The following is a 27,306-nucleotide window of genomic DNA, read 5'->3' as shown; positions in this document are numbered from 1 at the left end:
CTTCTCCGGTTTAAGAAAGTTAACAGTCTGCAGAAGAAGACGGTGCAGTAATGTACCATTATCTTACGTCAAACAACACTTCTTTTGTGTATATAAGGCATTTTATATTTAAACTCTATTAATCTAACATTATGTACCTTCCATGTAGTCATTACTCGATCTAATAGTTTTAAGGTGTGGGCAATCACATTTTACAATATTTAACACGATTTATCAGCTTAACACTAATAGAGAATGTTGACATTCTGACACTTGCGTTTATATCGCAAGGATTATAGAATCACCTTGAACGGAAATGTTACCGCACTTAAAATAAAAGTATGTACTGAACAGTGTAACAACGACAACATGATTTCTAATGAACAACAAAGTAGTACGGGTCGAGCATCAGCAAAAAGTCTTTGGCAGACCTGCTTGCCCGCTGGGTTAAAATTGTACCTAGCCTATAAATCGAGCCTATCACATATGTCTGTGCATTATTTCCTTATCTAAAACGATATTATGTTACCGGCAATACTCGAGAACACAATCTTATTCACTGCGCACGGAATTCATTGAAGGACAGGCCCTAGTTGGCCAGCATTGTAGGCTACCCGTAATGGTTTTATTTCCACATGTTACTTCAGCTATGAGATGGCCTGTTTGAACTAATCTGTTGCTATAGATGGCGAATGGAATGGAGATAGAATTTGTGAACTAGACTAGTAGAAAAATTTGTCCTTGAGGATAACTTGAACCAGTTCGAATGAATATTTTAACATATCTGTAAGAACTTGAACCAGTTTGAATGAATATTTTAACATATCTGTAAGTTACAACCCCAATGACTTCATGTTTATATGTAGATGGAATACCGCTTCTGGGAAGGTCATCTATTTGGCCATATCATCTGTTTTCTTGGTAGTAAAGGCCGCTGCTTAAGAATTTTAAGTTAATTTTAAGTGAATTACTCATCATTCATTTAACCAGATTTAAAAGATTATAATGTCTGTCATTATGCCCGATTTCTTTATGTCGGGTGAAAATTGTACCTAGCCTATAAACCGACATTTGGTTGAGCAAACCTTTCACACGTGTCTGTGCCAGTGTAGATTCTTTGCTTACCTAAAACGGTATTATGTTATAATAGCCGAGGACACAGTCTCGCACGTGATTCATTGAAGGACAGGCCCTAGTTGGCCAGCATTGTAGGCTACCGGTAATGGTTTTCCGCTTGATTGTCTATTCACCTGTAGCAGGTGTATATTTAACATTTGCGAGATAAATTCAAGACCCTATATGATGAATACAATAACACAAGATATACTACAATATCTACTATGGTATAAACATTATCGGTATATCATCTTGCATTTCTGGGCGTAATCCTTATATCACGCGCTGTACACTACACATGCTCGTAATTATTACGCCCCGGGACGCTCTGCCTGATCATGATTTGAACTGTCGTTCCGCACCAGCCCGGGCCATAATTCTTACGTGCCGGGTCTGAGAGACCACGGCAGAGTGCGTTTGTAGCAAACCCCATGGCCTGGTTAACGAGACAAGCAGTGATCCAGTAACCGCAAAGTTCATTCATATGAGATTTCCGCCTAGAAATGAGTCGGTATTCTCACTTTTTCCGATGATTTATCCAGTTAGATAAAACGCTAAAGTTTCGTCGGGCTTCTCCGCCGATAGGTTCTTTCCATCACGCTTCATTTATAAACACGCAGACGCTTCAAATCAAAATCTGTGCAATAGTTCCCAGCACGCAAAAGCAGCCTTATCGACGGGACAATGTGCTTCTTCATCAAAGAAACAGCATATTTAAGTTTTTCGGTCGATCCTGTGACCGGCGATGAAAACATATATTTAAATACGTATCTGTTGACCATTATGTGATCTCGTTCATAACTGAAAAGGGTCTTGCCTTTGTTTGTTAAACAAAATGGTGACAGCGTCTGGCTCGATGTCGGGAGACCTGGGATAAAACCGGGGTCGAGTCATACTAAAGATTTTTGAAAATGATACCAGTTGCTGCCTCGTTTGACGCTCAGCACTGGGTAGTTAGACCAAGAAAACAGGACTGGTTGTCCAGTTATCAGAGTGTTGTGACTGGGTGGGATGTCATGCCTTGTGTCTTCGGCATGATACTCCAGTGTAGCGCTGTTGTCGGCTATATTTGTCTGATATGACATAAATAGTGTTAAACGTTTCCCAAATCACTCAATAAGCATACAATTGACTGTGGTTTAAGGTGTGTGGATGGAAACAATACGCACGGAGAGCAACGCCCGGCCAAAATGACTCATTCGAATTATAGAAAAGCGGAACTAAATCTGTGACCTTGTTTTGTCTAGTGCCTTTTGTCTACAGCAACAATTAATTTCACTGATACAGCGAGGAGACTTCGTACAAAGAGTAATAATAGGTAGGCTAAATAACAAAGACAAGAACACATGTTTCTGATGCGCTTTAGTTATGACTTTAATTATTAATGTCTTTTTACATCTGTAGAGAACCAACAGAAGACATAAAGGTCTTTTAAACGTTGGTGAAAAGGTGACTAAGAACGATGTACATGGTGAGGGCGAGAAAAAGAGATCATTTAAATCCTTGCAAAGAACCGCTCGTGTTATCGTTGCTCGTAGGCAACGAATATCGTATAAGGCCTTGTTCTTCTGCGTCGAGTTAACACACAGAGACTGAGGAAGAGGATTTCATCATAGCAGATTTCATGAAACAAAAACCCCAGTGGTTTGACCGTTGTTGTCCTCAATCACGGGTTATTGGCGAACTCGTAAACACAAGGCGCATGATGTCGTTTTAAGGGCTCCTGGAGAGAGAAAAACATCTAGTAAAAACACGAGATTCAGTTGGCCGTGTAAACGTAGGATATTATTACGCGATGTCACAAAGGACCACTGTCGGAAACACTGCGAAAAACGCTTTGTTGTATTTGAGAAAACTGTTTCTGGCTCTAAACTCTTTATCATCTGTCCCATTACTTACTTCACCAGTGTTCTAAGCACATTTTAAAATATTTCATTGAGGTTTATTTATGGGAAAATTCAATACACTCATCACAAATCTTCGCTTGAATGTCTAAGTGTGCGCTTGGATTGGACGCTATTTATTATTATTATTATTATTATTATTATTATTTTTCTCGAATGGTGGTGGGTTTAATCCGGACCCCCCCCCCCCCCCCACCATAATGCTGGTTGCCGTCGTATAAGTGAAATATTCTTGAGTACAGCGTAAAACATAAATTAAATAAATAAATACATAAATATTGTTATTATTATCAGTAGTATTATTGTGATACTCCTGATGTTTTTATGTACGTATCGGTCTGATTTACGCTGCAGTGATACGTTAAAAAAAATACATGACAAGAGCTCTAAAACAAAGTTTACGGTTTCAAGTATCTTCATTTATTATTACTCTTTTAATAACCCATATTATTTAAGAAAATTTCCGTCAGTGGTCGGGAATTTGGAAATTACGTCAAAGACGAAACAACTGGAACGCGAGGCCTGCTTAGCGCCCACCATGTGGGTTCTTTTCCCACAGCATTGTTTTCATAGCTGTCACCGTGGCTTTCATCGTTGCCAGGTATTGAATTCCTTGACTGACTGCTCAGGACGTAGGAAAATTGTAGTCTATAGCCATGTTTACCATGCAAGAAGAAAAGCAGAGGCTTTTTCTACTTGTGTGTACCTTAACTGCACAAAGGAAGAAAACGCCAAATGTTTCATGCATCCTTTTACACATAAATACCTGAAAAGTACATAATACCTTATTCAGACGGCCTGGTACGCCCCCGCGAAGCCCGTGTGACGTGGAGCGCCATCTAATGTGTAGGTGAGTTTTACCCGTGATCCAACTGCCTCCCAGATAAGGCCAGGTTTGTACCCGCAAAACGTATCAGTCTGGTTTGTGTCTTCATCTGTGATCTGTAGGGTAAGAGAACAGCTTATAAACAATGACATCTCCCCGACGAGTTCGCCATTTTGCGATATAATGAGATATTTCCGTTCAAAATACAGGACAAAAATGTCCAATAATATTGATTTTTTTTAATGTTTAAACCATTTAAATTAGGATAAAATAAAGTCATCTTTGTAACCTGACGTCACATAATGTTTATCTTTAGGATTCCACTATCTTCTGAACAAACTGAACAGACAGGTATATCAAGTTTTGCTGGACAATTCTCTGGTCACTTTCTTTTGAAGAAATATTATTTTTTGACTTTATACACACTTTAACTATACTTTTGGAGATCAGGAGTGACTCGGTGATAAATTTTCAATATCAGCTTTCAGTACATATTTTTTAGTTTCCCATCTCTTTCTCAGTTTTCTGATTGAGTTAAATCAACTCAGAAATCTAAGTCCTATACCCAGAGGGGCCAAGCTATAAAATACTCATCCGATTATAGTTATGGTGACTTACAGTTTAACGACTATTTGTGCATGTGTCTCCAAACTATCAAACGAGTTTTCAATAACTCAATAGGCAACCTTGTCATTCTAATCATATGACATGGTTTTATAAGCCGAAACAGTTTATAACTGAAAAACTTGGTTTTTAGTATATTTTTAAAAGCACAGACTGCACCATACTGTCGCCTTCCTGACTGGCCTGTGGTCCCATAAATATACGTGATGTACAAAAAACACCGCATACTACCTACTATATACACTACACCGCATGCTCTAAAATTTCTCAAAATGTGCTACAAATCCGTAGACAGTAGTGTATCACTTGAAGTCAATGACCATTTACTCCGATGCACGACTTCTGTGCTTTTAGCAGTCAAACACAAACATCGCTTGTCTGCATGAACACTTAAATGCCAAATCATATCTAAGCTATCCTTCCAGAAACTATTTTCGTGTTCTCGCACAAGGGAAGCCAAATAAAAAGCTACGGGAATAGACAGTAAGGTATCCGTTTTCCATATATACAAAACATCACGAAGGACACGGAGTGGACTTCTCATGCAATGTTCACAGAAGCGCCTAGTTCGTGCCCAATAATAGTTGAACCATTCAAAATTAGCACAGATCCCAAGGAAAGCTTTTATTGCCTATCAGACGACCCTTCTGCATGAAGAGAAATTAACAGAAGATCTTTGTATTATTAAATGCCGCACGCAGTTAAACCCATAGGCTTCAGGTGTGTGTACGTTCTGAATAAATCATGCTTCAAAAAAAAAAACACATAAAAAGGAAAAGGGAAAAAATAGAACAGCCCACTTTGCAAGCCAGAGAACAGTGTTAACGGTTAATTCACCTATTAAGAACATCTTTTTTCCCCCCACCACATTTCCGTACTCATACATCACTCAAACAATAACTCATTTCTCTTTGACCACAAACAATTTATCTATGTGATTTTTGATTTAATGGACTCTTTCTGCAGTTAGAGTGAGAACAATGTGTCATAACTTGCACGCAAACTTAATATCTATTTTCTTTTTGTTCTCCAAAATAGAATCTAATTAAGTCAGCATACACCACGACGTATGTGTATATGCACTACGAGATGACAGGCACACCTTGCAGGGTGGGCTTAAAGGAACGGAAAGTGCGATCAACTATTTTATGAGCACATCACGAATTCAAGAGACGCAGATGGCCACACGAGATTCTGTTTCCAAAAATGGATTTAACCTCCTTTGCTTAACGTGTAAAAGAACAGTTATACACTTTTCTCCCAAACCTCCTCGCACTAGACCCAGCGCATGAGTTATGCCCAGAATCTAGAATGATTGATTTGTTCTTTCAGTTTTATCATAGTTTTTCAATAGTTATTTCGGACATGTCTCTTTACGTGTGTAGAAATGCTTCGGTGAAGAATAATGCGGTGCTCGGGTCCAAGCTGGATTGATCAATGTTCTCTTGTAATACACGATTATTACACGTACGTTTCCAGGTTGCCCCCCCACCTCAAAAAAACCCTTCCTGACATGCTTAACACCTTACTCAGACAAGGGGCATACTGACCTTTCCCCCCAAGATCTCGATTTTTTGGAATGAAAGAAAAGGTCAGAATAAGTCACCACATATAGCAGATTTATAATTGGGAGGAAAGAAAATTGTGCAATATGCCATCACATTTAGCAGGTTTATAACTGGGAGGAAAGAAAAGGTGCGAGATAAGTCACTACATATAGCAGGCTTATAATTGGGAGGAAAAAAATGTGCAATACGCCATCACATTTAGCAGGCTTATAATTGGGAGGAAAGAAAATGTACAGAATAGGTCAGCACATATGGCAGGTTTATAACTGGGAGGAGAGAAAAGGTGCGGGATAAGTCCCCACATATAGCAGGTTTATAATAGGGAGGAAAGAAAATTGTGCAATATGCCATCACATTTAGCAGGTTTATAACTGGGAGGAAAGAAAAGGTGCGGGATAAGTCACTACATATAGCAGGCTTATAAGTGGGAGGAAAAAAATGTACAATACGCCATCACATTTAGCAGATTTATAATTAGGAGGAAAGAAAATGTACAGAATAGGTCAGCACATGTAGCAGGTTTATAACTGGGAGGAGAGAAAAGGTGCGGGATAAGTCATCACATTCAGCAGGTTTTTAATTAGGAGGAAAGAAATGCCAGAATGACTGAGAACCAGTTACATGTACGAGAGAAGACACTTTGTAGGTACCTTCATGTAAACTTGGCTACAGTTGCCCTTCCTACCAACATCAAAGTGGGAGAAGAGCAGCTTCACTCGACGACTGGGCTCAACGTTGATGAATATCTCACATTTCTTCCCACCAACACTGGAGAGTGCCAATCCGCGGGAAATAATCTCTCCAGAGTCTCCGTTCAATTGTTGACTGCAGGCTGTACAGACAAATCACAAGAGCAGGAAAAACCAATGAAGACGGTTCCAGAAGACACGGATTTCTTAAAGTCTACAACGCATAAATATTTTAACGAAAGATGATATGGTTTCCGAGAACACCCGAGAAGCAAGTGAAGTGAGACGAAAACTGTAGGCGTATCGAAATACAATATGATATAAAACAAAGAGGATGCACGCTTACGTCCGTGATAAGAATCTCACGCTTACGTCATTCTGACAGTTCTCTCCTTTTTTTATTCTAAATTCAGAATTTATTTTTATTCGCAATGTATAAAGTGTATTTGGAACCATATCATAGGTTTGGAAGGCCCTCAACGAGTGTAGGAAGTTCCTTGAAATGGGATCTATTCTCACCCACACATTTCTTAGAAAATTCGTATTTTTCTTAAAGCCACAATTTAATGAATAGCATTTTGCCATGGATCACGGGGATATACTGAGGCAGACGGTCATACACGCATGTTATTCTGATATAGATTTCAAATGCAAAACTACTGAAATAGGATTCACAAGTAGCATACATATTGAAGCATCAGTCTTGAAGCATCTTGGGAATCATTTCACCTCAATCATTATGTATACTTCACAAATATAATATTTTAAAATGTATAAAGTATTCTAGCTCGTGTTGATATTTCTCGAAAATACAGTTGCATTAATTTAAATGAATGAAGAACACAGGTTAACATGGCATGTATAGATGATATTTCTAGTGTGACTCTGGATTACCCGATACAGGCTTCCGTAGCTTTTTGCTAAAATACATCAGTCGATATCCACTATCTTTCTGTCCGAGTTTCATTTTCAACAGCACGTTGTTGGAGCGTACAGTGTAAGTGTGGTTGACCGTGGACTGGCACAGATGAATTGCCGAGCCGCTGACGCCGTCGTCTATGATCAGTTCATCGCCTTGTGAAAAATAAACAGTTTCAGAATTAGGCAATGGGGCAAGATATAGATTGGCCTTATCCAAGATATAAATAAGCAACCTAATTCAGAGAAATTATATCTCAAACCAAATATGCAAAATGCATGCATGGATCAAAGTGATTTTCGACTACAATATTTGAAGCAATGAATGAACAGAAGCCAACGACCGCCGGAGAAAACGTCTTACATTCTTACAGGAAACTTCGTGTAAGACTACGCGAAGACTATGGACGCAAGGGATTATTAACAGTTTACTAGCCCATGCGTCGCTCTCTTCGTTTGCTTCACACCACTAACACCACTAGACAAACTTGACCGGTAGAGCCTGTGAGACGCAAGTAGGCTCGTTTAAACTTAGCCTCATCACTTGTGTCCCCGCCCTGACCTATTAAATCAACATCCATCAATAATTTTTTTTTAGTTGTTGGTTAGAATCATGTTGTACACATTTTAGATAAACAGAATGTTTGTGTATGAAATATAATTAGACAAAATGACTGACAGTTTTTGTATTTTCTGATATCACTTCCTGCCTCATCACCGTGACCCCTGTGACCTCGGCCTTAATCAAGATTTCCGTACAAATTTTGCTAGTGGTGGCAGTGATGTAAAGCGAACATGGAGAGCGAAGCATGCGCTTTAAGAGTATGCGTTTACTATCGATCTATTGTGGTTGTATTACACCAGAAAGTTTTGAAATATCAAACTACCTTTTCGACAGTCAACACGTAGCTCTTCAAAGTGCAGAACAATGTTTTCGGACAGAGGGCGACTAATTGAGAAGGTGCATTCCTGTCCCAGCAATACATTCCCAAATGTGTTGATACGATTACTGGGTGCAGTGATGAGCTTGTCACATGTCCCAATCTCCTTTGGAGTGGTTTTGGCAGAACCTTTTGCGAAGCCATTGGGAACCACATCTTGCACTTTGCTTGTATCATTTGTTGACTTGATTGATACATTTGAGAAAGGTGGAGGCTTCAGTTGGACAGACATTGTGAGGGCGACTTCACGTTCTGGCCCATATGGAACGGGCGTGGCTATCCGTTTTAGCGGAAATGACACTTGTGGCATGAAAGTCTTCCCGTTCACACCAAACTTAGCTTGCCTCGAAAGCAAATGTCGTGGAGAGTTTAGGCGCTGGGGAATTCCCTGCTTATATAAGGGCTTGGGGACACGAACTGGCACAGCGGAGCCTGTGAACACAAGGTATCACAATGCTATCAAAGAACACAATAATATAATATGCAAATATATAATAAACGAATCAGTTATAAGGTATATAACTCACGAAATTCAACCACCTACGTAATATATACTTAGGGGGCTTTCGTGAACTAATATCCACCAATGAAGCAGAAACATTACAGAAATACTGTTACTGTGAGCTGAGTCCAGCTCATGCGAGGTTCCTTTCCGGTCGTACGCGGGAATGTTTGACAGCAATCTGCGCATGGTCGTGATTTTCCCCCGGCTTCTACCCGGTTTCCTCCCACCACAATGCTGGCTACGTTTAAGTGAAATATTCTTGAGTGCGGCGTAAAACACCAATCAAATAAATAAATATAACGTGTACAATCCACGAAATGTAACCATCTACGTAATATCTATTTAGATGGCTTTCGTGGCCTCATAGCCAGCAATAACCTACAGGCACCCTAGCAATGCTATTACTGTGAGTCCAGTTCGTGCGGGGTTCCTCTCCGGTCGCATGTGGAAAGGTCCGACAGCAACGTACACGATGTCGTGGCTTTCCCCTGGGCTTTGTCCAGTTCCTCCCAGCATAATGCTGGCCTCCATCGTATACGTGAAATATTCTTGAATACGGTGTGAAACACCAATAAAATGCGGTTACTGTGAGTTTGAGTCCAGCTCGTGCGGGGTTCCTCTCCGCTCGCACGTGGGAATGTCTGTCAGCAACCTACAGGATATCGTGGCTTTCCTCGGGGCTTTGTCCAGTTTCCTCTAACCATAATGCTGGCCGCCATCGTATAAGTGAAATATTCTTGAGTACCGGTAAGACGTAAAACAGCAATCAAAAAAAAAAATGAAATATATGCTTGACATTCATAGATGTACCATAGCTTTCCTGATAGGCCCATACTCCAGCAGCTCTACTCATCCTGGTAGGCCCATACTCGAGCAGCCCTACTCAATTTGGTAGGCCCATACTCCAGCAGCCCTACTCATTTTGGTAGGCCCATACTCCAGCAGCTCCACTCATCCTGGTAGGCCCATACTCCAGCAGCCCTACTCATCCTGGTAGGCCCATACTCCAGCAGCCCTACTCTTAAGCGATGTGCAAAATGAGGCTACAGACACGAATCCAAGCCTGGTGTGTTTCGATTTTAAGTTATGAGGCTTGCCAGGCGCCTGTCAGAAGGCGATGGTTTACTCAAGGCGCCCTTGATACCACTTACAGGAGAGCAAAAATGTTAAAATATGGCTTTAAACGCCAATCCAACAAGCGTCGTCAAAAATTAGCAAATCCTTATTATATATTATTCATGAAGTCTTACCGGCATCGCTAATTTTAGTTGACATTCATAAATAAATATCGGTCCCTGTGAGTTGACGTCCAGCAAATGCTGGCTTCCTCTCCGGCTCTTCCAGCAGCCTGCGGGTGGTTGTGCGTTTCCCCAGGGTTCTGCGCGGTTTCCTCCCACCGTTATGTTGAAAGCCGTCATTTAAGTGATATATTCTTGAGAGCGGCGCAAAACACCAATCAAATAAATAAATAAATACCTTGACATTGCTCAGAGGTGTTCAATGGAAACAAAATACTGAATCGCTAAGACAAGTGCCACATAATGAATTATTTGTCGTAACTAAAAATACATACGTTTTCCACGAGATGATTTACAAAATCCGCAGTAATTTGGACAATTTAAGTTCGCCCATTCCCTGTATGATGTACAGGCCTCTTTACCATAGTCTTCGCATTCCGTTTTGTCAGTACAAGAGCTCTCTGTCAAACCTGAAGAGATAATCTGGCAATTACAGAAAGCATGTTAATATATTTTTATGCCATATTTTAAAATTTAACACCATGCTTTTTCATGAGACGTGTTTTCTTAGTTATGGGCACATGATTATTTAATTCTCCTTGCTGCGCTTATTGGCAATTTAAATTAATAAATGTTACCATTAAGCAAAATTTTATGTTAAAAAATCAAGAGCTCAAATGAAATTGCGTTTCAGGTTACGTTCAATCAAATACTTCTGTTTCAATTACCTTCGGTACAAAATTTGCAGTGTTTTCTGCAATTTATCTTCGCCCACTCTGCATACTCGCTGCACACATTGTCTCCATATCCTGTTGCGCAGTCGACGTCTTTGTCCATGCAAGAGCCTTCTGACGGCTGCTCCAAACTACTTTCGCCAGAACCGGAACAAATTCCGCAATGGTTCCGGCAGTTTTTGGCCGACCATTCAGCGTATTGATTGCACACGTCATCTCCGTAGGCTGTGCAGTCAGCTAGGTCCCTACAAGTCGTCTCCGTTTGTGTTGAGCTTTTTCCAGAAACGGCTTGCGAACAAAACTTACAGGTTTTTTGACAGTTTATTTCACTCCACTCTTTGTAGGATTCACAAACATCGGCCGCATACTCAGTGCAGTCGGTTTTATCTGCACACGTGTCAGTGTTCGGCGGATTACCTTGCTCGGATGAGACTGCCAAGATAAAAAGCAACGATTCACAGAATGCAGCATATAAAAGAGACGTTTATTTCTTGAAGTTGCTTCTTTGCATTTCGTAATTACCAACATATGACATCAATAGAGTCCATAGATTCAAAAAGAAAAGATTGAAATCCAGATTCAATTCATCTATCAGTTAGGCGATGAAAGTCTTCTGCTTGCGCATAAATGTGAAGCTTTAATGTTCGGTAGAGCCGGATCCTAACCATCAATCCTACGCCCATTCTGGTCAGATGGTCCGTGTATCACACGCCCACTATACGCCGACGCGCACATTAGGCCTTGAATTATTCCAGCGACTTTCTCTATAAATTTTCAGAACTTTATTACCTATTTCGAACATAACGTGTGCAGAGATGCGGCTGATATTTTGTGAAAGGTAATTATTCTATAGTAGCAGGAAAAACCGGACTGAAATTTCTTTTTTTGAAAATTGAAGATTTCTTTTTACTGGTATCAAAAATGTCCGGGTTTGATTTTTACATTCTTTGTTGTATTTTTATAATTTATACATGGATATGCAGAATAATATTCTTTAAATATGTAATACATTGTATAGCTTGATTTTATGCAAGAATATATATATATATATATATATATATATATATATATATATATATATATATATATATATATATATATATATATGTGTGTGTGTGTATCGGATATAGGCTTGGGGCCTACGTGGCATGTCTTCATGCGGATATTAAGGGGCTACATATGATTGTGTTTGTCTTATAAAAAAACACGTTTTTGTGCGTAGAAAATAAATAATAAATGATGGAATCGACAATTGTGAAATTACGGAAACAATTTAGGGACTCGAGATTAAAGAGAAAAACATTAACATGCTGACCTTTATAGGTGACAGGAGTTCAAATTTTATAAATTGTAGGCCTTGTGTGATGTACCAATAAGACTCATTAGATATTCTATTCAATAGAGATTTTTAAAGCGTATATAAGCACGCAGGCTGACAAACATCACACAATGAAGTCAAATATTCCTGCATAATTTTGTATCCAACATGAAACTGTGATATATTTAATGATAAGCCAAAGAACTCGGGTCCGTTTCCAAATTCTGAAACACCGCCACGGTTCTATGGAGCCATCATGTACAGCGCGGTGGACTTCACAGAAAGCAATGTGTTGCATATATATATACTTGTCGGCACATCTCCCATAAATGCCTCTAAGCTGGCTTGTTATTTAATAATTAGTGAAGTAATTTATATTAAAACAAAACATCGTATATTCGAGACGGCCGGTATAAACTTGAATCCCCTGTACTAAAGAGAACAGTGTCAATGGGGGAGGGGGGCAGAGCCAAACAGTTGGGGTCCCAAACAATAAACTATTAAAACTCGAATTTTGTGCGAAATTCGTGTGTAAGTAAATATGCTGCGACATTTTTCCACATGGAGTTTTATTTTTCGTGGATACATACACACACAAATGACGATGTGTTGCGACCCACAATTGTCCATTTTCGCTGTTGTCATGATAACCAGATAGCCATATCCTTATATATACTATATAAACAGATATGATTTTGTGTCTGGGCTACAACTCTAACAGTTTTCTGTGTAGAGTTTCATTTTTGGTAGATACATACATAGATAGATGACGATGTGTCACGACTCACATTTGTCCAGATCCGCGGTTGTCATGGTTACCAGATTGCCATTTTCCCTATGTATATTATATAAATAGATATGATTTCGTGTCCAGGCTATAACTCTAACAGTTTTCCACATATAGATTTAATTTTTGGTGGATAAATACATGTAGATACACAAATGACGATGTGTTGCGACTCACATTTTCGCGGTTGTCATGGCAACAGAGTAGCTGTTTTCCTTATATATGCAATATAAATAGAAATGATTTCGTGTCCGGGATACAACTCCAACTGGGTTCGGCATAAAGTTTTCATTCGTGGTGGACACATTTGTCCACTTGCACAGTTGTCATGGTAATCACAAACCTATCACCAACACCCATAAAGATTCCCCTCAGGGGTTACACTCACCGTTTCTTTTATACATTTCAATCAAATGCATTTGCTGGGCCGTATGTTGTGTTCACTTCAATTCTTGTTACCATCTGCTATGTAAATCAATCAAGCAATCATTCTTACCATCAGGTTCACCGCAAAAACCACAAAAAAGTGGACAGTTGATCTCCATAAACTCTTGGTACTCGGAACATGCGCTGACGTCGTACACTGTGCAGTCTTTCTTGTCCATACATACAGTACCACCTAGGGTATTAAGAATGGGGAAAACAGACACAGAAATTAGAGACTCTAGCTAGACAAAAGTGGCTATCAATTCTTGGTTTTACTGATAACTGTTTATTGCCGGATATTTTCCCAACACTCCAGCGAATTAAATAACACAACACTAGACTAAAGCAAATGTGGCTGTCATTCCTTCTTTAATCTGGTTTCGTCTGCTTTCAATATTTAGTATTTCAGAATATTTTTACTTTCACAAAGGCAGTCAGTGTTTTGGTTGCGGTACATGTAAACTATTTGGTAAAATTCCTGACTTCCGGCCTCAGCCAAAGCAGCAAGAGCTGGATTCCGCTGATTTATTTATTTATTGGTGTTTTACGCTTTGCTTAAAAATGTTTGACTTCTACGACGGCGGGCAGCGTTAGGATGGGTCAAAATCAGGCGTAGCCCGAGGGAAACCCACAACCATCCGCATGTTTCTAACAGACCTCCAGTGTAAGGCTGGAGAGGGAGCTAACATTAACAGCGACCGCTTTTGCGAGAGGCCCTTGAGTCATTGCGTTGCACTAGCGCTAACCATTCGGCCACGGAGGCCACTTAACTGGACTGAAGAAAGCCATCTTAGTGGTCAGGAGGCTCCTACAAAAAGGATCGTTTGTGTGATATGCCTTCCATATCCGGAGCGGTGCCCGTTTTAAGATGTCAGACTTACTTCTTCCGGTTTTACAGGTCTTCAGTACACACTCCTGGATCGCTGCTGGTTTGTCCAATGATATACATTCCGAGTCATCCAGCTTTTCACGACTGCTCTCATCACGGTGACATTCCACGTCACGTGACTGCTGACCTCGACCACAAGTCAACGAACACTACAAAAAAGCACATCATTAGTTGGGTGAAATCTGAGCTTCAGATTCGACATGTATGGCGTATCCTTGTATTCATCGTATATCGTATATAACTTACCCACAATAAGTCTGGTTACAGTATGTTTTTACTATCTATCTTCGCCGTCTCCTAGTGTCCATGTAGACTCAGGTGTCATAGTTCCATTTTATTTTATAAATACGTAAAACAGAATGGCTTACTCTCAGTCAGATTTTGCTAAATTATTAGAGTAATATTGAGATTTTCAGGTAAAGTTAAAAATATTCCCATTGTCTTATATGACTTGAAAAAATATGGCAGGCGACATTTGTTGACATCAATATACTGATCACCTATCTAGCCATGTTCTGGATACACAAGTGACATTGCTTCCCTTTAGGAACTTCTAAAGTTCCGCAAACTTCAGCACATCAATATTCTCTATTGTTCGTCTACTCTAAGTACGTTTTGTAAAACTTTTTTCAGGCGTCTATGTTATTGTACATGTAATAAAAACATTACTGACAGGTCACGTGATACTGTGCGTGTAAGACGGTTTTTTACCTTCAGTGATAAAAGAGTGTCAACACGAAACTCTCTATCTGAAATTGTACATGTACGAGAGCGACTTAAGCTCTTCTTTGCCGCATTTGAAGTGATTGCTGTTATCCAAACAAGTTTTCTTTCCATGCATAAAGCCATGCCCTGTACAGTGAAGCCATTCAAATTCAAATTACAAGCAATGCAAGATGGATTAAAGATATTGTTTGGAGATTTCCTAAAATATATTTGTGCTTTATTGTGTAGTGATCGCTCGACCCTTATATATCCGAATGCTCTTCCCCGCCATAGTTGTCATCTTTTCACAAAGAATGAATTATTAAAATTTTCTTTCCATAAAAAGAAACACTCACAGCTGACCATGTGCCCGACCACCAAACTCCAGGACACGGCTTTCTGTTACACGTCATTTGTACCGGTGGTTTTTCCATGCCGGAACATTGGCTTTCCGGCACCTGCGTCTGTCCCTCTCCCAGTACACGTACACACTTGACGACCCTATTCATTAACCCGCCCCCGCACTCTTTAGAACATTTGCCAAACGATCCGGCCTGCCACCTACACGTATCAACATAATGATATGACTAGCGTGACGGACGTTACCACAGTTAAGAAAAATATGAATGCCTATTCAAAATATTACCTGACGAATTTAGTGAACTTTACCTAGTTGAAATATGAACTAGTAAAAAACAATAAATAAATCAGCTGAGAGATCAGGGATTCTGCAAATTTATGTGCTTAATGGCTCTGAACAAACATTTATATTCCCGCCTGCTCTTTGTTCAGTCAAATTCCTGCCCACGCAGTTGCAGAATACACGCTTGCCCATTATTTCACTTCATTTCAATCATTGGCACCATGAAACAAAGCTTTTGATTTGTGCTAGAATTTTCATTGAAAAGAGGTCATCTGACGGACTCGTGTCAGGTTCACGTGTACATGTAGGTAAGCTGACTATTTAAAAGAGTGGAGTCCGCCAGACGACTTAGCCGTTGCAAGTTTTTTTTTTATATATTTTAAAGAAATTGCTCCAGAAAGTTACCAGATATGTGGACAACCAGGTCCATCAGTAAAAGGAACTAATTATACGTAGGTTTGTTAAGGAAATCAAAATCTGATCATTTAAGTATGTATCTGGAGAAGGCGTGTTTATAACGAAATAGGGGCCTCCGTGGCTCAGTCGGTTAGCGCGCTAGCGCAGCGTAATGACCCAGGAGCCTCTCACCAATGCGGTCGCTGTGAGTTCAAGTCATGCTGGCTTCCTCTCCGGTCGTACGTGGGAAGGTCTGACAGTAACCTGCGGATGGTCGTGGGTTTCCCCCGGGCTGTGCCCGGTTTCCACCCACCATAATGCTGGCCGCCGCCGTATAAGTGAAATATTCTTGAGTACGGCGTAAAACACCAATCAAATAAATCAAATAAATTATAACGAAATATTTTTTATTTGCCTTGTTTTGTTAAGAGTATGTATCTTATGCAGAGTGTAGGTAGTTTTATGGCTGGAGGAAGTACGACATTAATATATTGATTCATTTATCTATTGATTTGATTGGTGTTTTAAGCCATACTGAAGAATATTATAACAACAAATGCAATGAGTTTTCAACCTCAAGGTAGCGGTTAAGTTGTCTTGTAATCCCATTCATAGCGAGCTTGTCTAGAACAAGGAATATTTGATCTCACTTTGTTAAGAGCTTTTGAAAACTTACTGGAGAGACCCTAGAAACAAAAAAGCTGGTGAAATAAACCATGATATTATGCAAATATATTTTTATCTGACCTTGGTGGACAAGCTTGTTCGTTGCAGGACGCCCCGTACTCATTGGGCTGTTGTCTGATGTCACAAAAGCTCCTTTCTACCGTTATTCCATCCCCCTGGCGAACACAGCTGACGGAAAGCTGAAGAACTCCTACGAATACACAAAGTCGTGATTGAAGAGAGAGGGTATAATTTAATGCGGCTTTAAGTCAGAGGGTTTATTAAGTGCCCTTAGGTTTCTACCACTCATAAAACTGACTGCCATCCAATAAAATAAGCATTCTTGAGAAAGTCTTTCGACAACAATCACATAAATCTATAAAAAAAGTGGAAATTCATCAAGTTATTTTCCTTTTCTACAAACACAAATCTATATACATCTATAGCCTAAAACCTCTAAAGAAAATGGTCGATTCCAAATATTCGCAGCAGTGGTGGTTTCAACCTCAGGAAAACAAAAGAAAAAAACTTGCATGTTTCAGTCTTTCATAGTGTAGAGTGTTCCCGAACTTGAGGAATAATATATACATTTTAATCTACGCAATCAATACAGAAAGTTTCCGATTTAACGTTAAGATTTATCATATGCATCCATATAGGGCATATAAAATAGCAAAAAAATAGTCAGCTATAAAAATAATTTTTTTTCTTTTTTCAAGAGAATTCAAAAATAATATTTTTCTTGTGAACAATAATGTGATTTGGCTTAAATTTCTAAATAATCAAAATTTTAAAATACATCTGTTATAGTGAACATATAAAATTGCATACGATGCCTGTAAGCTGACTCAAACTGCATACCTTACGGCAGACGCGAGGTGATATTGTGTATCGTAGTAAGCTATAACTTGTAGGCTATACTAAAATATTTCCTCCAAACAAATTAAGTATAGTGGTAGAATAAACTTATATTTGTTCGACGAAAAGCATCGATAATAATATGAGAGACATCAGAGACAGTCATGTTTGGCCATATTATTTTGAAAACGTACTTGAACAACGCTTATGAGAGGAAAGTCGAGTGACAGAGTGGGATACGCTTTGATGACAATACTGTTAGATGGAAAGAGACAGTATATGAATTCCCGTCAACAAATATTAAACACCATGTTTGTTAGATTGTTGGATAAGTCTTCTCGGTTACTTAAGACGACGGGGCTTTGTCCACCGGGGCTTCCACCGGGGCTTCTGTTGGCCGGGGCTTTTGTCATGAATTCGCATTATGTTACACTAAAAAATTGTTAATTTGTTAATTTTAACAGAAAGTCTGTTGCTGGAGTGATGCTAGAATGTAGTCTGTTATTGTAACACAATATCCTTCCATATTTAACATACCAACCTGTTAGGTTAATACAATCTTAATGTTGAGTTAATGGAAAATGTGTGTTGAATTTAACAGAATAATCTGCTGTAATAGCAGAATACATTATAGCATCACTCAAATAACAGACTTTCTGTTAAAATTAACAAATTCATTTTTGGAGTGTTATCCTACAATTTATCTGCATACGGGATAACTTTGCTCCCGCCAAATTCTGTATCACCTCATTTTTGGGTGAAAAGAGGACCAAGTGGTTCAATACTCTGCTGATCGCCCCCCAATCTGGACTCACCTCCACCACATGTTTTACTGCACTGGGTAGTCTTAGTGGCCCAGGCGTACTCCATGGGCTCGTCATCGTTCAAAGGCATGTGGTACTCAAAGTACACGTCAGGGGCGACATCGTAATACTCATCGTCGTTGTAATTACGCCATACCTGAAAAACATTGACACTGAAGGATGCATTCTCTTAGAGCCGAAATGCAAATAGCTATATTTTGTTACTATAGAATGTGATTGTTTTGGGGGCTTTTTATATTTCCTTTTTTCCTTTGTTTGATTTGGGACTTAATGCTAATTTCAAAATTAAATGGGTCATATATGGCGTCAACTTGCAATCTGCTTTTTCCGCTGCAGACTTGTTTTTAGTACTGCCTCACTGGAAAAATATGCCAAAGCACTATTCATGACGCCCCAACAATGTAATTACCAATGTAGTTATGGAAAGGCGGGGGCCTTGAACTTGTTCTTTTTTCTTCAAGTTGACCATAAGTTGGTGTCTAGTAGTTCGTTGATGCATGTCTTGTTATTGACCATACATATGCATATAGACAGTACTTGGAACAACTACGTGAACATTTATTCTGTGTAACGAAATATTCTTACTGCTTAATTCTCCATTTTTTGTTTATTGGTGTTTCTGGTGTCCTTATGAATATTTAGCTTAAATCAAGTGGGTGTTAGTACCCAACTCTCCCTGTTTCGGCCACAGTTTCAAATCAAGAAGTTTTTTAGGAATGTCGGTAGTCTATAGAGGACATTCCGGTTTTCTACACCAGTAAAACTTGCCGTCTTTTAATGGGAGAAAACAACTCATGGGCACGCCGTTAAACATCATTCAATGTATTGAGTGGGTGATGTTTTTGAGTGAAGGGAAGAGTCATAAATATGACACACCTACGACACAAAAACACTAATAAAATTGCTGAGAACCATCTAAACGGTGTTGCTCCCCCAAACCTTTTACCGCTGTATAGGCAGAGCGATAAATTAGCTACAATGTGTACGATTCCACGGAGACATTTTCGTTTTTTGGCTGGTACTCGGAAAACTTATTTGAGTATCAACTTCCAGTGGGTTTTTCGTGTTTGTGGTTGACTGAACAATAACAATTCCTGTTACACTCTCCATAATAAAGCAACTGCTTTCGTCGAAACGTATAATCCTTAAGTAGATTTTTCGTGTGTTGTGGGCGAATGTATCCGAGCGTTTGATCCTTGTTCATCCTGGCCTTCCATGAAAAGATAAATATAGATTCCTTGAAAACATATGTATATAACAGCGCTTATTACATAACCAAAAACGTCCGTGTCGGTTGAATGAGTAAACGAAGAGATGACCAAATGCTTTCATGCTTCTCAACCATAGACTATCAATGATGTGGACTGGCACCTGAGCTTCTATGTCACTGGACAATGGCCCTTCAATCTTCACCGTCTCTGTTTCGGAAGGCATGTAGTAGGCGGAGACATCCCCGGCAGTGAATCGCCCTCCACCCCCTCGTTTGCCGTCACTATTAAAGAGTCGCTTGCCATCGGCGTTGATAGCTGTTAATCAAACAAACTGATCGATAATGTGGTTGTACAGTTTTCCAAAATCTTACCGGAAAAATCGCATCCTACATACCAAACATGCAAGAATGATGCTAAATTTTCTTGCGCCCGTTTCTGGAATTTCGAATCCAAAATCCGTTAAGATATCGTGTACAGGCCCTACAATTCAGTTCTACATGTATGTCTGGCTGATTAAATAGCAGGTATCATTATTGCATATCGTTGGGTCTCGTTAATATTTTACCCCCTGAAAGATCACATATTCATTTTCAGATCAAACTGAGTGAGCCCGTACACACATGCCAGCAGGAACACATTTAGATCCATTCTATAAATGAATGACGCGTTTAATGCTTGATACTCTAAGGTGCTTATGATTCGATCTTCATTTAGCTGTTTGACTCCGAACTGAGCAACCAGAAGTTGGATTCGATCCTGCGACAGCATACGTCATGAGTCGGCTGGCCAGTGGTGAGAACATTTAACTAATGTGTGTGTTTAATGATATGTATTCTATATACGTGGCGGGTTTCAGTTGCTTTTACAATTCACCCCACAATTATCAACTAATCAGACGAGTTAGGTGTTCTGAGTTCTGTATTGCACGTTTTCTATATAGCACCAACATGCGATAGAGTATGATCTCGGCTGAATAACCATGTTATTGGCATTGTGCCCTCCGTTATCCTGCCACCTAAAGGCTCTCTACAGTGGTATACTATCTAAACCGTGCAACACGCCAGCATACAATTTTACCTCCAAAATTTACAACGATTTATAACCGTCACTTCTCTCTATACGGACTACGATTGACTGCCTAATGGGAAACCTTGCCCAGCTCTATTAGTAAATCGTGTTTATCTAAAGGAGTAGGTCCGGCCCCGATAGCCGGTTTGTAGACCGTCCGATTCGGGAGAGGTAGATCTTTGGTCAATCCTGGGTTGAATCACACCTATGACCTTAAAAGAAGAGTTGTAACTTCCTCACTTGGCGCTCAGCATTAAGGGTTAGTGCAACGACTGGTTGGCCCGTATCAGTATAATGGCCCAGGCGGGGCGGCTTCGGTAAGGCGTTTCATTGCAGCGGCACTAGATAAAAGAGCGGTGGAAATCCGCCCTGGAACAAGGAGCGGTGCACTGTAAGGATTCCTTCGTCGTCATATGACTGAAAAATTGTTATGTACGACGTTAAAACCCAAGCACTCACTCACTCTAACGGAGTAGGGCAAACCTTTGGCCGAAAGGGTCATCGGGATATACATACCACTGCCACCAAGACAGACGGTTCAAGTACAACATATAACCAATACTAGCCCCATGAATGCTTATCTGCATCTTAACATGCAGCCATTATCATTTCTAAAAGTCACATTCATTCTATATAGGCAGCGTGCGCAAGGAACTGAACGTACTTTTTCTTCATTGAGGCATTCATAACATGTCAGCTAAACTAGTACTATGCTAGTTAAGCTGTCGATCGATCCTTCGCCCATGAGGTAGTTTGCTGAAACTCTAAGCTACTCAAGCATTAGCAGGCGAGTGAGCTGTGAACAAGGGTTAACGTGCTCGTCTTCCAATCAATGTTAGACGCTTGGCACGGGTTCAAATCCTGACTTGGACAGGGATATATTTAGATCCTCCAGTTTGAACTGTTCGTGAGGCATTGGTAGGAAATAAGCCGTTTGAGCAGTCTAACATCCGCTGACGGGCGAGTCTCTTCCCTAACATGATGGGGATGAAAGCACGTAATCTATGAAATTTCTTCGGTGACTCGCCAAAGCAAAACAACAATCAAATAAATAAACCAATTATTAGATACTACAATGTACACTTGTAGTTTAAAAATGTCCAACCCGAGTCTGATGATACATATTGCCGAATTCAGGAGACGAAATGCCAGAAACAATATTATAGATATTCTGTATACAGGTTTATGGTAATAATCAACAATTCAGTGTCAGATTATATCGTATCATACAATTTTAAACGATGATTTAATTTTTGGTAATATTTATCTGTTTTAATAGAGTTTTACGCCGTTCTCCAGGATATGTCACTTATACGTGTACGGCGACGGCCAATGTTGTGGCAGGAGGAATCCGGGAAGACTCACGACTACCCGCAGGTTGCTGCAAACCTTTCGACTTACGATTACAGACGAAGAAAACATGACCTTGACTTAAACTCGCATTTGTTCATGATATTATCATCGAGAAGCCACCTATACTTACACAAAGCTGTGTGTCTGTTTTTGTTGGTGATTAATATTCCTGTAGCGCCGATCGGAATAGAGCTGAAAGTGACGAATTCTGAAAGACAAGCAATGAATGTCATGACACGACAACATTTTTGAGTAAATGTATACCAGTTACGTCTAATATATTGCAGTTAACATTACATGTATTACATATTTTTATTACAGATTTCTGCTTAAGTCATTGTGCTAGGGGTTGAACAACTCGATACTATTTAAACAATTAGATGATAGTTGAAATCAAGCCCTAACTGAGAAAAAATGACAAGAAGCTGGATTTCATCGGATAGGTGTGGCTATTTGCCAATTATCACATTGTCGTTGCTGCTCTAATGTTACTCCCTATGCTGTTGTCTTTTACATTGGAGCTTTGACAAGATCTTGCAACCATGTTATGCGTGAACCACTTTGTGACACACGAAACGATGCTGTCAGACTGATATATACATGCACATAAGTGGAATGAAACGAATCAGTTGAACTAAGTAATCTTGGTTTATTAGAAACAATCACAGCTAGCGTTAATCACGGCCTCTCAGTAGCACCTATGTTAGTATACATGTTTTTAACGCTTAACTTTGAAGGGGGTTGGCCTTGCGAGTATAGCGGTGAGAAAGGAGACGTCATGTGATTGTTATCGGTATTTTAAATAATAATTATTATTTTGTTATTTCTATATTTCTCCTTCACTCACCTGTCTTATTTGTATTTCCCATTATTACTTACAAAAGGCAGGAGCAGAATGAATATCCTTTTGAGTTTTTTGACATTAACTTCTTTGTCTATAATATTTTTTTAATTACGGTATTTCTAACACTCTTTCAACACATCCAGTATTATTTCATCGTGTAAAGAGAACCAGATTTACTCTGTTTTTCTCCTTTTTTGTAAGTTCCTGATATTTTGTGGCATGTGTTGCTCTTCCCGTTGCATTTGCCACATTTATCGAACTCCATGCCCGAGTCCAAGACACCGTCACAACCAAACCCCTGCAAATTGAAACAAAAAAGACAAAAGTAATGAATATTTATTTAAAAACCACACACACAGGTTAAGTAATATTCAACAACAGACCTTACTCTGAGAAAAAGACATGAACAGCTCTTTATCTAGTACACCATTGCCCACGTTCATTAGCTTACGACTCTCAGGACAGATGGTTCACAGATAGCTACATCATTTGAAACATTGAAACCAAGCTCACTTTTATCGTTGTTGTTAACACATGCATGGGTTGAGCAATATGTTCCACACTGTTCAGAGGAAACGTATGCGGTGAACAATGACTTCTACTTTCCATATTACAATGCCTTCTATATTACTCGGTCGAACTGAGCATGTTGTGCGAGGCCGTCTGTATTGCTCGGACGAAATGCGCATGTTGTGCAAGCCCTTCTATATTAACCGGGCGAATGCGCATGATGTGCCAGGCTTTCTGCATTCGGCAGACGAATTGCGCATGTTGTGCAAGGCTTTGTATATTACTTGGCTGTAATGCGTGTGTTGAGCAATGCCAACCATAATGCTCCGATGAAATGAGGCCTGCTGTGCAATGCCTTCCGCATTCCAGACAAATCCAGTGTCACGTTGATGTGTCAGTTATCTAAAATTTAATTAACTACCAGTTAGCTTAAAAAGGCAGTGATTTTGCTGACTGTATATACTTCTAAGCTGATTTTCTGTTTCCATCGTTTTCAACAAACTAATTTTCCCTTTTTGCACTGCGTAAATGGGTCTTCTTTTTCTAGACACCTTACATAGCAGCGGCCAAATCGCATTAAAGCACGGTGATACGCGTTCACTCCAATTTGTTCAGTGTCATGGCACAAAGCAATCTTAGCAAGGACTTGAAGCGCTGGAGAAATACAACATCCGTTGATGGATTGTCACGACATTCAACGATTCCCCCCCTGGAAATGGCAGCATGTCCTCTGACCCAAACAGGGCTAATAAATTCCGGAGATTAAGTGGATTTACCACATTCCTCTTCACCAAAGCAGCTGTTTTGTAAGATGCCTACCGCACATCAACACGTGGCTATTCCGGTCCAAGCCGGCAACCGATGCTATTAAGCCATTTGTCAGTCAGATCAATCCCCTCTGCGGTTTGTTACATAACGTCTACTTAGTTGTGTCTCTATGCCACTGGGAGTAAGTATCTTTTTTTTTTTTTACAAACGACATTCTATATGTTCCAGTTAGACATCTGACAACCTAATTATGTACATGTCCCCCTGAAGGTTACCATAGTTAGTGAAACTTGATAAACGCACAGTCTAGTCTCCCCGAATTACTTGAGTTTTTTCGACACATGCGTCTCTCTGGTACACAGGGCCCACTTCTACGTAATAAAGCTTCGAGATTCACGGGTCTAACACCCTTCCACTGTTAAATGTTATATCTGAGAGTTTTTGTAAAAAAAAACCGAACAGTGCATATCTAATCTAATCTAATGTTTGTTATTATTTTAGAATAGACCAAATAATTACCTTTGTAACTACCACTTGATACTGCTCAGAATCCGTAATAAATTTTTTAAAGTTTAAAAGGACGTCGCATTAAAACTTTATTTTAAAGCAAATAAATATTTCAACACTATAAATATACAGGTACGATTATGATATTTACTGAAATGCAGCAATTTTAACTGTTTTTTTCTTTGTTTTTTCTTTGTTTTTTTATTTCTTGTTTTTTTTTTTTTTTTTGATAAATACAGGAATTGCGATTGGCTTAGCCAACACGGATTATTTTCCAAAAATAATTTTCCTCCTGTACAGACGAACTGCTCCAAGTTTTTCACACGCACACTATAATAGGATTTGTTTAGTGAGATGTTTCAAGACAAGGCCACATTGAGAAATTCTTGTAAATTTTACCGCTGCCGTATACCCTTTCCCATACAGCATAGTTTAGCAGTTTACATGATCCAGAGGATTTGATATTAGCATCGCTTGTGACACAAACAATGAGAAATTGCTTGCGTCTAAGCAACTTTGGGCGAAATCAAATTCGAGAACGAGATTTGTATGTTATTTACGTTGAAATTCCAGATTTCGCAGTACATAAACTGTATCTCCAACGTGAATAACTAAAATAAATTAAACCCCTCCCTCAAAAGACTATCGTGATCCGATTAAGAGGATAAAGCGATATTACACCTCACCCTGCATTTGGCGTCCACACAGCGATAAAACCTGGCAGTGCCCTTGCCCTCGCAGATTGTTCCATCCTGGTACTGCATAGCCCGTCTCTGAACGATCCGCTGCCCCTCCGCCTTACAGTCCATCACACAAGAGGCGTCACCTGTTATCATACAGGGGCTTAATCAGCGACCCGACAGTTACTTATTTATTTATTTATATGATTTGTGTTTTACAGCATACTCAAGAATATTTCACTTATACGACGGCGGCCAGCATTTTGGTGGGAGTTAACCGGGCTGAGCCCGAGGGAAACTCACGACCATGCACAGATTGCTGACAGACCTTCCCTCGTACGGCTGGAGATGAAGCTATCATGAGGTGGACTTGAACTCACAGCGACTGCGTTGGTGAAAGGCTCTTGTCTCACTGGGCCGTGCTGGCGTGCTCACTTTCTGGGCCACGGAGTACCACCCACATCCATCCTTACCCACCCCCACCCCGACTGTTACACCGTCTTGTGTAACAATACACGTGTAATGTAGCATACAACATGTGACGTAATAAACATTTCCGTGTAATGTAACATCACCCGCGTAACGTAATAAAATTAAATCGTGTGCTGTAAAAAAACCAGTTCACGAGCTTTGTAATAAAATGTTCCATGTGATGTAATAGCGTGGATTATAGCAGGTTTATGCATTATTCTGTGTCTACCCAAGTGCCTCAGGGAATCTCTGTGTCTACCCAAGTGCCTCAGGGAATCTCTGTGTCTCAAACTTATATAGGATACAAGACAATGCCCAACGGAAACCCTAAACCTTTGGTAAGATGGTGAGATGGTAAGATGTATAGCTAAGCTAACATAAACAGTTGCTGTCAAGATGACGTTAGCCGTATCACCGACAGAGCCTCTCAACTGATTTCACGCCGATTACATGGCTGACATAATTTCCTGGGGTTTATTTGTCTGTCTGTCTGTTTCTCAGTTGCCCATCGGAAGTGAATTACGCGGAACTTTTTATTACGGTTAGACGCCCTGACCTGTATCTTTATCATAAGGCACCCAGGAGTAAGTCCTTCCCCACAGTGGCCGATCGTTTGTCGCTGCGCACTGCTCCTTTTTGAAAGACATTTGGGATTGTTCACAATCCTAGAAAAAAAAGAAAAAAATTAATTAATTGATTTATTGTTGTTTAATACAGTATATCATTGGTGGAGGCAACCGATGCACTCAGGTGGAGTGGCCGTTGGGGGGTGGGGTGGGGTGGGGGGGGGGGGATAAACCATGAACAATATATATACAAGCAAATCGTTTCACTTATGACATTTTACTTTATGCAAGACCACATATTGCGGCGTTTAACAAATTGCAATTAACATAACTGCATTTCAATAACCTAATTCCGATTAATCTATGGTGCTTGGGAGCGTGTAAATTTCTACTGTTTAAACATTTACATGAACAGTTAGAATAAAACCCTAACCGAGGTAAATTGACAAGAGGCTACGTGTGGCCATTTGTCAGCTATCACATTGTCGTCTGTTTTTTTTTCTCTCTACGCTGTAGCCGTATATCACCTGTTACGTGTGACCATTTGCCAGCTATCACATTGTCGTCGCTGCTCTGTTTTTTTTTTCTCTCCCTACGCTGTAGCCGTATTTCACCTGTTACATGTGACCATTTGCCAGCTATCACACCGTCGTCGCTGCCCTGCTTTTTTTCTTTCTATGCTGCAGCCGTATTTCACCTGTTACGTGTGACCATTTGTCATCTATCACAATGTAAATGTGTATCATAAATGTAAATTTATATGAAAGTCCAGAT

At 39.8% G+C, this 27,306-nt stretch overlaps 1 protein-coding gene across 1 annotated transcript in view; it reads right to left on the bottom strand.

The window, feature by feature from the left end:
• Nucleotides 1-2,453: 2,453 nt before the first annotated feature.
• The window catches only part of LOC135481021 (A disintegrin and metalloproteinase with thrombospondin motifs 6-like), a 51,022-nt gene continuing 26,169 nt past the window's right edge, over nucleotides 2,454-27,306 (bottom strand). The window contains exons 15-31 of the mRNA XM_064760952.1: nucleotides 26,523-26,631; nucleotides 25,502-25,641; nucleotides 23,208-23,328; nucleotides 22,317-22,394; nucleotides 19,926-20,080; nucleotides 18,546-18,690; nucleotides 16,954-17,083; nucleotides 15,524-15,728; nucleotides 14,455-14,611; nucleotides 13,644-13,766; nucleotides 11,037-11,474; nucleotides 10,644-10,778; nucleotides 8,512-8,997; nucleotides 7,601-7,780; nucleotides 6,668-6,849; nucleotides 3,784-3,941; nucleotides 2,454-2,818 (exon numbers count right to left, since the gene is read on the bottom strand). Coding sequence (XP_064617022.1) covers nucleotides 3,789-3,941; nucleotides 6,668-6,849; nucleotides 7,601-7,780; nucleotides 8,512-8,997; nucleotides 10,644-10,778; nucleotides 11,037-11,474; nucleotides 13,644-13,766; nucleotides 14,455-14,611; nucleotides 15,524-15,728; nucleotides 16,954-17,083; nucleotides 18,546-18,690; nucleotides 19,926-20,080; nucleotides 22,317-22,394; nucleotides 23,208-23,328; nucleotides 25,502-25,641; nucleotides 26,523-26,631 — 2,937 coding nt within the window. The 3' untranslated portion in view covers nucleotides 2,454-2,818; nucleotides 3,784-3,788. The remainder of the gene's footprint in view (nucleotides 2,819-3,783; nucleotides 3,942-6,667; nucleotides 6,850-7,600; nucleotides 7,781-8,511; nucleotides 8,998-10,643; nucleotides 10,779-11,036; nucleotides 11,475-13,643; nucleotides 13,767-14,454; nucleotides 14,612-15,523; nucleotides 15,729-16,953; nucleotides 17,084-18,545; nucleotides 18,691-19,925; nucleotides 20,081-22,316; nucleotides 22,395-23,207; nucleotides 23,329-25,501; nucleotides 25,642-26,522; nucleotides 26,632-27,306) is intronic.

This window comes from Liolophura sinensis, chromosome 13, assembly GCF_032854445.1.
Source record: "Liolophura sinensis isolate JHLJ2023 chromosome 13, CUHK_Ljap_v2, whole genome shotgun sequence".
NCBI lineage: Eukaryota > Metazoa > Mollusca > Polyplacophora > Chitonida > Chitonidae > Liolophura > Liolophura sinensis.
Note: the sequence above shows the minus strand (reverse complement) of the source record. Positions and strands in the feature narration are given on the sequence as shown.